The 14271-nt window shown below is 39.5% G+C and overlaps 1 protein-coding gene across 1 annotated transcript in view; it reads left to right on the forward strand.

The window, feature by feature from the left end:
- The first annotated feature begins 244 nt into the window (after positions 1-244).
- Positions 245-14271, forward strand: part of PIK3CA (phosphatidylinositol-4,5-bisphosphate 3-kinase catalytic subunit alpha) — a 46985-nt gene continuing 32958 nt past the window's right edge. The window contains exons 1-5 of the mRNA XM_065410550.1: positions 245-596; positions 5566-5775; positions 6532-6782; positions 7830-8075; positions 10100-10185. Of these exons, the coding sequence (XP_065266622.1) occupies positions 245-596; positions 5566-5775; positions 6532-6782; positions 7830-8075; positions 10100-10185 (1145 nt within the window). The remainder of the gene's footprint in view (positions 597-5565; positions 5776-6531; positions 6783-7829; positions 8076-10099; positions 10186-14271) is intronic.

Consider the following 14271-nt stretch of genomic DNA (forward strand, 5'->3'; position numbering starts at 1 on the left):
TACCCTCCTTGGTAAAATGCAATAATTTGTATGTCCTACCCCAATTTCATGTCAGAAGTGCTCAGATACTATGTCAGTTGGGGTTATATAAGAGTCTAGATAAAGCTGCTCTATCAGTTCTAATTTGTGAGGTTTATATCTTTCATTATAATATGTTTTAATGTTTTACATTTATTTAGGTCTCTCCTGTAGGAATCTGTGCTTAAACTGGTTTCTGTTGTAAGTTTACCAAAAGATTAAGAAGATGCCTCCAAGACCATCATCTGGTGAACTATGGGGCATCCATTTGATGCCACCAAGGATCCTTGTAGAGTGTCTTCTACCTAATGGAATGATAGTGACTCTAGAATGCCTTCGTGAGGCCACACTACTGACTATCAAGCATGAACTCTTCAAAGAAGCAAGAAAATACCCTCTTTATCAGCTCCTTCAAGATGAATCTTCTTACATTTTCGTAAGTGTTACACAAGAAGCCGAAAGAGAAGAATTTTTTGATGAAACACGGCGACTTTGCGACCTGCGGCTCTTTCAGCCTTTTTTAAAAGTCATTGAACCAGTAGGCAACAGAGAAGAAAAGATTCTTAATCGGGAAATTGGTAAGATGTTCTGTGTTTTAAAGCTTCTCTGATTTACCTAGTTAATAAACTTAATCAGCTTGTCCTCTTCAAAATACTGAAAGAGGAGTTGAAATGGGCACGTGATTCTCATCAATTGTAACTTGCTGCTGTCTGGCAGAGATTAAGGGTGGTGTTATGAGCTATATAGCGAAGACAGTGATCACAATAAAACCAGCACACTCTTATTGTGTTGTGCAAATAAAAAGTTGGGATTTTAACTGCTGCAGTTCTCATTTTGGAGAGCGAGTAGGTTTTCACTAGCAGTGGAGGGATTTTTTTTTAAAGCAAAATGTCAGTGGAAAGTGTTTTTTAAAAAAAATAATAATAATTTGAAAGTGGTGTGGGTTTTTTTGGTTTTGTCTTTATACAGTTCCCCAGAAATGGTTGTGGAACACTATTTATTACTAATTTTAAAACAGTAGAAATTGTCCTCTTAAAATGGGTAAAATTATTGTACAAATGGGTTCTGAACCCTGAAGTCATTCCTGTTATTGATTGTCTCGATTGTTTCAGGGAGTAGCATGTAGGGAGGTAGGGAGCTTTTGGTGTAGCCGTGTCAAAATATAAAACAGATATTTCCTACTGTGGGGTGGAGAAGGAGCTTGAAAAATCCACTTAACTATGGTGAATGTGAAGTTGTCCCTAATAAGTCATCAACTTTTGCAGACTCAAAACTTTTGTTTAAAAGGAAAAGTGTGTAGCCATTAAGGCTAGAAGATAAATTTCCAGCCATAAACCAAGTATAAGTCAGTATCTTTCTAAGTCTGTAAACAGATGCAATGTCTTTCTTTTTGCCTGGTTTATCTGCAGTTTTTGTACTGGTATAACTATTTTTGTTAGGGATGTTTTTTTTTTTAAAGTGAAATAGTTATCAGTACAATCCCTAGTGTGGACACAGTTATAAATGTATCTTGTACCAGAATGGTTTCTTCACCTTTCTCTATTGGTATAAGCCATACTAATATAACTGTGACGCACTTGTGGGATTGTACTGTTTTATCGCTCTCAGTATAGTGAAAGCAATCCAACTTTTGTCTGTAGACACAGATTTAGTTCCTTTGGAAAATTCCACCGTGGTTCCTTTTACTTGTTTTCCATGGTAATTTTGCCATATGGTCCCAAGCATGAGCAATGAATGCCAAGGAAGAGCACACTGTAACTGGATACTGATTGTATTTGATTTATTACCTTACAGTAATAAACAGAAACAATTTGAGATCTTCAGTGAAACAGTAATGATTGAAGAGCTAACGGATGTTAGGGTTGTACCTTGTATTTCGGAATAGGTAAAACGGTACAGCTTTTGTGTGTAAACAAGCCTGTAGCTACTCAAAGCCTTCCCAATCTGCAGCAGAGTAATAGGGAAACCCTGTAAGCAACAGTGAAGCTGACCAAGAATCTGGTCGATTTCACTTTGTTGCTTATGACTTTTCTAGGTGGCAGCACAGAGGTAGGCACTGGAGGTATACACTAGGGAGGAGAACCCCAAATGGAGGCTGGGAAAAGGTTGACCAGTGCAGACAACCGCTATTCTTGCAGCAGTTAGGAGAATCAGGGAGCAGTGCCAAGAGAGAGAGTGCCTCCATCCAGTGTGTTTGGGGAATTCACATTTTAGGCACTTGATAGCTGATGGTTACAAAAGATGGAGTTCCTGTGTGTAGGGTCCGTGGACAGCACCCTGTTAGGAATCCAGAACCTTCCTCTTCATCCTAAAGTGAGCGTAGGGGAAAGAATAAATGGTAATTTTTCCAGATTCTGCCCGCATGTAATAGCAGAATAAAATTAAACTCATTGTAACTACTTTTGTATTCTTAAAGATTAGAGACTGATTAGAGATTTAAAAAATCTTAAATTCTGAAGCACTTAAATTCTGATGCAGCCACTGGGCAAGTACTTGTGATCTGGTCTAAGTCTACTCCACTCTTTCCTAGCAGATTGTTCAAAGGGGGTGAGAGGGCCTTGGGTTCTCAACAAAGCATTGTCTCTGTGGCTCCATATCTTTGGTGCTGTTTGTTTAGTTTGCTGGCTATTAGGGCTTGAAAAGTGTATGAAGGGGTGGGTATAAGTAGATAGGGTGAGTTTGTGAGTGTGAAGGGGAGAGTGGAGGAAACAAGACAGTGGATAAAAAAAATCATGATTTTAAAATATCAAGTAATATTTATCATTCAAATCAGATTTTTTTTTATTTATATGTTGCTAATTCTTTCTCTTCCTATTTTATATTCTTGTATGGCTAAAGTGGATATTTTCTACTTGTTTCTTTTTAATTAGTTTCCTGCTTGTTAGTAGAATTTCAGATTATTAGAGTTTTTTTCTGCTAAGAAGTTTCACACTTAAAATGAAAAAGACAAGTCCAGGATTTCATTAACATCCATACTGTGTGTCTTAAGAGCCTAACTTTTAGGTTCCTGCTTCTGAAAACTTTGGCTTGAGTGATTTATTTTTTTTTTAATAAAGTTTGCAATAACTTTGTTTAATGTATTGAAATAATTTTCTTTAACACTGAAGCAGTTTTGTTTTGAAATGACAAAGATTTTATGCTACTGAGAGAAGTTTTTTAATAAAATACAATTTTAGCCCCCAGTGCTGCAAACACTTATGCATGCACTTAGCTTTTAGTAAATGAGTAATCCTGTTGAAGTTAGTGGCACTATTCCTGTGAGCAGAGTTATGTACCTGCTTACATGTTTACAAGATCAGAGCCTTAATTTTTGATATTTTTTCTTTTGCCTATATATAGCAATTTTGGAAAATTCAAATAGGCTAGTTCATTATAAATTTTAATGTAATGTGTTAACACAGAGTGTCTAATTGGTTTTACGTAGCCTCAATCTGATTTAAGTCAATTGTTTAAAAAGATTTAAATAATGATTTTAAATAGCCTTGTTTTTGTTTTGTTTTTGTTTTTTTAAAGCATGCTTAGAAAAGACGACTTCACAGAGAGAATGAGATGGGGGGGAGGAGGGAGCAGAACTTTTTCAAACCTAGGTGGGAATGTTTGGTTTAATAATGCAAATTATGGTAGTATGCTTTTGTATTTATCTATCCAGCACTGATCAACAATGTGTTTTACAATTATAACCACATCACAGTACAAAACCAGTTGGCTCACCCCTTCTTTTCTTTTACAGTGTTGAGTGAGTATTCTCACTCCTTGGTGTATTTGATTGACTAATAACTGTTTGGAATAATCACTACAGCAAACCAGTTTTGTATAAATGCTTTCTTCTTATCCTGCTCCAGTCTATCAGTCTGAAAAATCAGATAACTATATTTTGTAAAATAAAATCTTGTAGATAAAACCGGGTGATAAAAATCTTCACTTTTTTCATTGAGTTTGCCACTTTACTGCTCACTTGAATGTGGCACTACAGTAAATATTCATGCTAAAAATAAGTTTTATGAGCCAATCTTAAAGCCTCTAACAGATGCATCTTAAATTTATTGTAATAGGGACATCTCAAGTGAGAGAACTTATTTTTTCCCCCCAGGGTGCCCCAAAATGTTACTTAGGATAAACTAAATGGTTAGTATAGACCAGTACTTGTCAAATTTTTGTATTGGTGACTCCTTTCACACAGCGAGCCTCTGAGCGCGACCCCCCGCCCATAAATTAAAAACACATTTTTTTTTATATTTAACACTATTATAAATGCTGGAGGCAAAGTGGGATTTTGGGGTAGAGACTGACAGCTTACGACCCCCACATAATAACCCTCAGTTTGAGAACCCCTATAGACTTTTTTCCAAGTTCAGGAAAGTTGAAAAATACAATAGTGGTCCTGAATAGGTTATCTTAATCACTTATCAGTACAGTCTGAGCAGAGGCATCATTTGCTATGGGGTGGGGGGCAGTTGGTTTGGCCCTCCGCCCAGCCTTGCCATAGCTCCTCACCAACTAGCACTGTGGTGTCTCCCCTGGACCTGTGGGGGCATTGGGTCAGGCTGTAGCTCCTACTGACTGCATTGTCAGCACTGCTCCTCGGGTGGCAGCCTGGGCCAAAGCTGAGTCTGGAGCAAATCAGGCTCAATACCTGCCCTCGGCCAGCCGTCAGTGAGGACACACTTCCCCCGACACCCCCACTCCTCCCCCCCAGCCCCTCGGATGGGAGTGGCCGAATAACCCCTCACAAGCAACTGTGGCCTCAGCAGGAGGCGGGAATGGGGATGCTGATACAACTTTGCATGCCTCCTCAATCCCCATAGCATGTTTCTGAAGTGACGCCCAGAATCTGAGGGTTCCATCCTGTAAACATTTACGTCTGTGGGTAGTCCAGCTGAGGTAAATGGAACTACGTGCTTGAGTAAGAATTTGCAGGATTGGTCCCTTGCTGAATCTTCCAGAGCTAAGTTAAGTGCCTAATGTGACAGTCAAAGCTTAAATCTTGTAGCTGTTCTAGAATATTGAAAAGTTGACGTGCAGTAAAGTAGATCTTGAAGTTATAGAAGGAAGCTGATGAGGGCTCTGAGCACACTGTGAAACCCAGTCAAGGTCTGGGGAGAGTCCTGTAACAGCAACTCCTCTGGCGAATTTAAGGAGCTTCATTGACTGACTTCAGAGGAAGTCTCATTAGTCCTGTTCTTATTGGAGGATGTTGGCTGTGATGAGGTCAGGGGGAGGCATCCTATAGTGACCCAGAAGCTCCCAGGTTACTTCAGTGAGTGTATGCCGTTCTAACCCTTTCATGTGCTCCTGAATGCAGTGCTGCCAGATTTACCAGGTATACTGTTACCATTATAAGGTTGATTTCATTATACAGCATAGCTGCAGGAGTGGAGGACTAGTGGCTAATATAAAGTGTGAACAAGTATTTTGAATTGCTTTTATAAGCTGCTTAAATACAGGATGTTTATTCTGTAAGCAATAGAAAAATAGTATTTCTATGAAAAGTGTACTACGATATATTTATTAGTCACTGACTATTTAAGTATTTTTTCAATATCTTAGGTTTTGCTATTGGCATGCCTGTCTGTGAATTTGATATGGTTAAGGATCCAGAAGTCCAGGACTTCAGAAGAAATATTCTTAATGTTTGTAAAGAAGCAGTGGATCTTCGAGATGTGAATGCACCCCATAGTAGAGCATTATATGTCTGTCCGCCAAATGTTGAATCTTCACCTGAACTGCCCAAGCACATATACAGTAAACTAGATAAAGGTAAAACAAATGTTTGCTATAATGACTTAATGGTACTTATTTCTATTAACAAAAATTTCAGTTAGTACAATTCGTGATGGCCGACAGGTGAATTGTTATTTATGTAGTATATTTAATACACTTTAGCAACGTCTTACAATTTGGTTACACGCTTTGTCTTCAGTCAGGATAACCTGCTTAGTAGTTGTTGAACTCAAAAGAAATGCCACATTTGATCAAGCACATAGAATATAGAAAATTGAACTAGGAAAACTTTTACAGCTTGAGTTATCCAGTTATTGCACTGATTGATGCAACTGTTTCAGTGAGTATGTGACAGGGTGGACTGATTTGCCAGCTGCTATTAGCATTTTTGTCTGAGTTCAGAAGCGTCTCTAATAATATTTAGAACATGTAGAATTAAATGATCCTGGAAACATAAACTATCTTTTAGTCCTTAGTTACAGAATAGTCATATTGTCAGTGGAAAAAGATTGGCTGAATAAGTACTAGTTGTTTAGAAATAGTTTTGTAGTTAAATGACAGTTTGAATGTACATGTACTTGGACAGTAAGACCAGAATGGCTTTTTCAGAAGTCAATGTAAGTAGAGTCCTTTGAGCACTTTTGCAGAAGGTTCTCTGCACTTTGGGCTGTGAATTGTGCCTGCATGTTCTTTCAGTAAGGATTATGACAAGCAATTCCGAGTCTGACCAGTTTCTTTAGAAGACTATGTATGGGCAATAATAGAATCTGATGTTATTTCACATTATTCCAGGGCAAATAATAGTGGTGATATGGGTAATAGTGTCCCCGAACAATGACAAGCAGAAATATACCTTAAAAATCAACCATGACTGTGTTCCTGAGCAAGTTATTGCTGAAGCAATCAGGAAAAAAACACGAAGTATGTTGCTGTCATCTGAACAACTAAAACTCTGCGTTTTAGAGTACCAGGGCAAGTATATTTTAAAAGTGTGCGGCTGTGATGAATACTTGCTAGAAAAATATCCTCTGAGCCAGTATAAGGTGAGTTACTTGTTGTAAATTAATGGATTTATTTAAAAATACACTAGAAGAATTAAAATTGGGAGGGCAGTAAGGGACTGATGTATTAAGATTCTGTGACTGACTTAAGTTTCATTTCTTAAACTAATTCAGAAGGCAGAAAATGAAAATTCATATTAGCCAACTAGCTTAAATTTTTGTGCAATTGACTTTACTGTGTACAGTTAATTGCCGTATAAATAAAAATGCAACGGAAGTGCTCAGCTTTGGTCTACCCAGGCTCCCATTGAAGTCTGTGGGAATTTATTCTGATCGAGTAAAGGCCAGTGCTGAGCACTGTTGGAAATACCACCCTACATTTCTGAGAGAGAGAATGCTAAATTACAAAATAGACATTACTACTGTAAATGACATTTTTATTTAGAAATAGATATTCTAACTCCTGTTTGCTTTGTGGTTATTGATATAACAATACTGAGTATCCCTCCACTGCAGAAATTATAGGTAAGTCATTTTTAATTTTTCTTTGTCCCTGGGTTTATCTCTTTTTCTCCCAGCCTTGTGGTTTTTTGTCTTAAGTAATAGCTATCACTTTGACAGGGAACCACTGGATGGAAGAGTGGGTGAGCTGCTCCCTTTGGAGCAGACATCAATGTTACTCAATAGACCTGGTGACAGAGACTGACTGAGTTGTGTTGCTTTCTCTTTAGAGACTGTACCACAATTGTAACACGACACCTCCAGCCCTTTACCGCTAGCTGGAAACATGGAATTCAGATAGAATGTGCTACTGCTGCAGACATTGATTATTTTTTTCTTCAAATTTGTATATCATGCTGCCTGCTTGGTCATGTGCAATAAGCTAGTTAAAAGCATTGGTGTTGTAACTGAAAATAATGTAAAGGATGCTATAAAGATAACTGCTACAAGAGCTCATTAAATGTAATTTTTTTAGTCTTCTGGATTGTATATACACTTTCCTTTAATATTTTTAAGTGTTGATTACAAAGAAAATACAGCAAAACAGTCTTTTTTTTTCTTTTTCTTTTTTTCTTCCAACTATTGCAGTACATAAGAAGTTGTATAATGCTTGGCCGAATGCCCAACCTGATGCTCATGGCTAAGGAAAGCCTTTATACCCAGCTGCCACTGGATACCTTTACAATGCCATCTTATTCCAGGCGGATCTCTACAGCTACACCATACATGAATGGCGAAGCTTCAGCCAAATCTCTCTGGGTCATAAACAGTGCTCTCAGGATAAGAATTCTTTGTGCCACCTATGTAAATGTAAACATTCGAGACATTGACAAGGTAAGTGAAATTCTGAATGCATGGATGTTAAATTATTGCCTAGAATCAGAATGAAAACACTGAGCCACACTCAGTTCAATAGGCCTCTCTAACAAAATTAGGGAATCAGTTGGTCAACAGTATATGCTGATACCAGCTACTAGTGTTGATTAGGGGCCTAACTCACACTTCAAGTCAGTGGAAGGACTCCCACTAACCAGTGAGTATTGGACAGGGCCTTGGCGCATACAGAGCACACAGACAACTAGCAAAGTTTATATTTTCAAAGCACATTTTCTAACTAAAAGTACATGATAGACCAGGGCTGGGCAAACTACAGTCTGTTTTAAGCCGGCCCTCGAGCTCCCGCTTGGGAGCGTGGGATCTGGGGCTTGCCCTGCTCCCGCACTCCAGCTGGGGCACAGGGTCGGGGGCCACTCCACACGGCTCCCAGAAGCAGAGCCATGGCCCCCCCCCTTCGGCTCCTACACGGTCCAATGGTCCCCTCTGGCGCTCCAATGGGAGCTGCAGGGGTGGGGCCTGCAGACGGGGCAGCGTGCAGAGCCACTTGGCTGCACCTCAGCGTAGGAGTCAGAGGAGGGACATGCCGCTGCTTCCAGGAGCCGCTTGAGGGAAGCACCGCCTGGAGCCTGCACCCCTGAGCCTCTCCCCACGCCCCTACCCCAGCCCTGATCCCCCCTCCCACCCTCTGAACCTCTCGATTCCAGCCTGGAGCACCCTCTTGAACCCAAACTCCTCATTCTGAGCCCGCACCCCCAGCCGGAGCCCTCACCCATGCCTGGAGCCCCCTCCCGCACCCTGAACTTCTCATTTCTGGCCCCACCCCAGAGCCCGCACCCCCAAACACAGCCCTCACCCACTCCTGCACCCCAACCCCAATTTTGTAAGCATTCATGGTCTGCCATACAATTTCTATTCCCAGATGTGGCCCTCGGGCCAAAAAGTTTGCCCACCCCTGTGATAGACCATCAAATAAGGAAAAAATTATGGTTAAGCTGCAGTGTATTTGAAAAGGCCATATAAACGCCTCTTTAAAAAACAAAACAAAATTGAAAGTATCTTCCAGAAGTTAAAAGTGGTGTGCGCACACGCTGCTCCTAATGCCACCATTTTTTCTTTTGACATACATAGAAGTCAGTACATAAATTCAGGCCCATGCTTTCAAACTTGGCTGCCTAAAGTACCTAAATCTTTCTTTAGGTATCCAGATACATTACCTGATTTTTCAGAGTTTTTTAGCACCCTCAGCTGACATTGATTTCAGTGGGTACTAGGAATTACATGACATATTAGAAAATTAGGCCACTTGTTTTAGACACCTAAATCTGAGAATTTTGGTCTTATTCATTTAATAAGAAGCATCATAAAACTTCTTCTAAAATTTTCCCTTTTACATATTACTGTAACTTACAATCTGTGAAACCCAAAGCATTGAGCATTGCTTAGCAATTTGTAGTATCAGGTCTTAATTTGGTGATTTATCTAAAATAAACTTGGGGAGAAGCAGGAAAAAATAAGTAAAGATTTTTCTTGTGTATCTTAAAACAACAAATACTATGCTTAAAGAGCCATTACTGTAAGAACTGGGACAAGTTTACTACCCTTACTTGAAAGAAAGAAAGAAAGAGATTTCAGCATAAACTGTTACCACCCTAGCTCTTTTGCGTGCTTGGAAGTTGCCCAGTTTATCTTCCATCCCCATGGCTTTCCCTGGTAATCAAGGATAAATTCCAGTTATGTTACTACTTAGTTATTTGAAATGCTGTCATAACTAACTTTGAAATGGTGATGCAGAGATAGTAAACTAAAATTTTGTACTAGAAGCACAGTAAGAATACTTGACAGTATGTGAACTCATTTATGCCATATAGCTTTTTCTCAAATTGATAGAAATTAAAGTGTGACACATGGTTCTAATCAGCATCTAATAGTGTTGGTGTTTACAGTAAAACCTTTGTTCAGACTAGGGTCTAGCATTCAAGTGGGCTATAACAGGTGATAATGCTTAAACACGTTATTTTCAGATCTATGTCCGAACTGGTATCTACCATGGAGGAGAACCATTATGTGACAATGTGAATACTCAAAGGGTACCTTGTTCCAATCCCAGGTAAATAATGTTACTGTAACAATTCAGGGAAATCTGATTTCCAGAGTTTTCTAAAGCAGAAATAGATTGTCAGTACCAATTTTTACCATCAAGCAGGGGAGTATCATTAAGATAGTAGGCCCCACCAAGAGAAAAAGCAAGCCTTATTTTCTAAAAGGAGGTACTGAAAATCATTTATCATAAACGAAAAGCGTTCTTATTTAACGTGTATAGCTGTCTAAGAATTATAATTAATCACTGGCGTTTTCCTTTTAAATTGATTACTCATTTCCGTTTACAAATTTGTTTAATTGGATTAATTTAGGCTTTGCAGATCTTCATTTTGGCTTGTAAAATATTATGTAAAAGCAGCAACCTTTTGCTCAACAGGTCTGTTCTCTACGTGTATTCAGAGTTTTGTCTGTGACCCAAAAATTTGCTACATTTCCCCTTTTTGTTTTACAATACAGAACCAGCATAGCTACTGGAAATTGAGCTAGATTCTGTTCTGGCTTGTGACTTGTTAGCAAAGCTCCAATTGCAAGTTCACATTCTGCTTGTAACATGCAACAGTTCTTTTCAGAGGGTTGCACAAGTGTTTGCCCTGCAGAATCTATCACTATGACAAAAAGACAAACATAGCTTGACTTTCAGATCCCAAGGTGTGTTTGCAGAGCTGGCTGCTTAACATATTGTCTTCTACCACTTGTTCTGTTGATCTCACACTAGAATCTGGGTACATGACTGGGGTTCCTAGGCAATATCACAACACAAACCATCTGTTTGGGCAATTGTTTTTCAATGAGTGAGGCATAATAAACAGGGAGCCTCACAATACAGTTTAATAGAATCACTTCTCAAAATAAAACCACACTTTGTCAGGGGTCTCAAACACGATGCGGCCCGCAGAGTTATTTCCTGCGGCCTGCCATAGGCGCCAACTGCACCGGCAGCCAAGCTCCCCTCACTCCCCCCGTCCCCCCTCGTCCTCCCCTCTGAGCGCACCGTGTCCCCGCTCCTCTGCCTACTTCCCAGCGCTTCCTGATTCTAAACAGCTGTTTGGCGGCACTTAGGACTTTCCAGGAGGAAGGGGGGGAGGAGCATGGAGGGGCGGCATGCTTGGGGAGGAGGTGGAAAAGAGGCAGGGATTTGGGGAAGGGGTTGGAATGGGGGTGGGGAAGGGGTGGGAAGAGGCGGGGCAGGGGCGGGGCCTCATGGACTAGATGAGCAGTCTGAGGTATGAAGTTCAGTATGTATGATTCTTTGCTGTGAGTAGTTGGGAAGAATATTTGTTAAAAGTGGCAACGTATTTTGTAAGAATAGTTACTTTAAAAAAGTTCCTGCCATTACAGCTATGTTGATAGACTGTTAGTGTAGATCATCATCAGTGTTACTGACCACATAAGGAATAGTTACAGGTGTTTATATTTTACTAAAACCCCTTTTTGCATTACAGTTTTTAAAAAGTTGTTAAATTGACTTTTAATAGCATAGTATATTACTCTTCATTTTTTACTATACTTTTGTATCGTTATATGAAAAGGTTTCAGTGATGCGGCCCTTGGGCCAACGTACTAGTCCTCATTTGTGATTTGGTGATTTGAGTTTGAGATCCGTGCTTTAAGTGGAAACCTTTTTCACTGTCAACATGTTGGACTGTGATTTAATCAATGTCCACCAACCCAACACAAGCCATTAGGGAGGGGAAAATGCTGTTAGGGCTTCAGGGCAACTGGAAGTCTGGAATTAGGATGCCCCTGAAATATGGCAGGGAATAGAAAGAGCTTTAAAAAATATAGGAATAGATACTGTTAGGGGAAAAGAGTTTTGTAAGTGAGAAGAGAAAAGTGTATAAATAAAAATACAGAGGAAAAGGTGGAATTGACATACACTGTGGCCCATGTAAAGAAGAGCTACGAGGCAAAGAGAAGATCAGAGAGCAATTCACTAGAATGGAAATTAATTGATTTGAAAACCTAAATAGATTAGATCTACTCTGGTTTGTGTCTAAAAACGAAATGTGGAAATTCAAATGGTGGTGATGTAAACACAAAATGTGTGTGTGGTACAAATGTATGCCAGTGAATTTAAAACAAAGGTCTTAATCTCTAAAAAGTACTTTGCAGCTTCTTCAGTGCTCGCTCTCTGGCTCTAATGATAGTTGTGGGGCCTCAGTATCTGCTTGGATCAGACCCAGAATGTATTCAAAAATAATTCCAAATTCACATTTTCTGTCTGATTGACCTTGCATGTCTTTAGAAAAGTTTATTAGTTGGTACTTAAATTTTGCTTGCAAACACTACTGCTCTCCAAGGGAATGAATAGATATTCTATTAGGCCTGTTAATTATATAATATATGGTTATTGAAAAATAATTTCTCTCCCCCAGTAGCTGTGGTTCAGTTTATCTGCAGTGTTAATATAGTGTATGGATGTTTGGGGAGGAAGTCTCTCTTTAGGGAAAGAATGATGAAAGGTGTTAGTCCAGAACATTATCATATTCATTAAAAAAGTTTTTCCATTCTTTGTCTTCAGCCACTGGCTCTTCTCCAAAGCTCTTGAGGCTGCAAGATAGCCATTCCCCCCCGTATTGTAATTTCAGGGGAAGGAACTTTCAGAAAAAGTTGCCCCTCCATATCCCTAGTCTTCTGATAGCAGGTACTAGCAGCCAACAACAGGGATTGCAGCTGTATTGGGGGTTCTGAGTTGTGTAGTTCTGTAGTGACTGCAGCATGAATCCACTTAAAAGGAATCTTTTCAACCATGCTGTACTTTAGCTCCCTACTATGTGAGAGGCTGTGCGCACGTTTGTTTTTCCATCCCTGAGAAGATCATGTGGATGGAAATGAAGGTGGCTTATACTGACAGCCACTGCCTCTGAAGTTTATGCTCATCAGAAGCTTCATGATAGGCCACCCTTTTCTCTTGGTGGAGGATTATATCACTTGATATAGCTCATTTGCGTTCCAGAATCTGCATCCGTATCCCTTTTGCATTAGCCTCTTGCAGGGGAGCTTCATCCACCCAAGACAAGTAACCAAACATAGCAGCACTATACTGGTTCATGAGAACCAGAAAGTGAATTGACTCTAAACAGACTGGTCTAGTTGCACTATCCATGCTGAGTAAACAATACAAATGGTAAAAAAATAATCTAATGTGACCTACATTTTGTTAATAGGAAAATGAATGATCTTGTTAGCCTTGGTTCAACTCTCCCATTCACCAAAAGAGCTGTTGATGTGGAAATTCACCAAGCGCTGTTCTCTCTGATCTCTCCGTTGCTGAGTTCCCCCTCTCAGACTATCACTTGGTCTTTTTCAGTATCGCTTACACTGGTCTACAATTTTTGAGAAGTCGTCTGCTTCAGAAATAAAATGTGCTATTTATTATGTATTTTGATGTGCTGAATTCAAATATGACAATTAAAACAACTGATTGGCTACTGTTTCTAAGATATTTAAGTTTTTACATTTTATGTCTATGTATATTGTGTAGATAGTAGAGTTTTAATCATAAATTGTAAACCTAGGTCTTTTCATGTGTTTATGGTTGCTTTACATGATAATATTTCACCTGTCCTGTTTATGTAACACTTTAAAAATCAGCAAAAGGGTTATATAAATAAAATTTATTATGAAACAAAAGGCAAAAAACTATTATGTACATAGTTTAGTCCTATTCAGTGTCTATTCGGCGCTTCTTGGCTTGTCTCTTGTATTCATTAAATGGAGCATCTCTTGTCACTGTCCAGCAATAGTCTGCAAGCATTGATGGGCTCCATTTGCCCTGATAGCGTTTCTCCATTGTTGCAATGTCCTGGTGAAATCGCTCGCTGTGCTCATCGCTCACTGCTCCGCAGTTCGGTGGAAAAAAATCTACATGAGAGTGCAAAAAATGTATCTTTAGTGACATGTTGCAACCAAGGCTTTTGTATGCTTTTGAGGAGGTTTTCCACCAACAACCTGTAGTTGTCTGCCTTGTTGTTTCCGAGAAAATTGATTGCCACTAACTGGAAGGCTTTCCATGCCGTCTTTTCCTTGCCACACAGTGCATGGTCAAATGCATCATCTCAAAGAAGTTCACGAATCTGAGGACCAACAAAGA

The sequence above is a fragment of the Emys orbicularis genome, chromosome 9, assembly GCF_028017835.1.
Source record: "Emys orbicularis isolate rEmyOrb1 chromosome 9, rEmyOrb1.hap1, whole genome shotgun sequence".
In the NCBI taxonomy this organism is placed as follows: Eukaryota; Metazoa; Chordata; order Testudines; family Emydidae; genus Emys; species Emys orbicularis.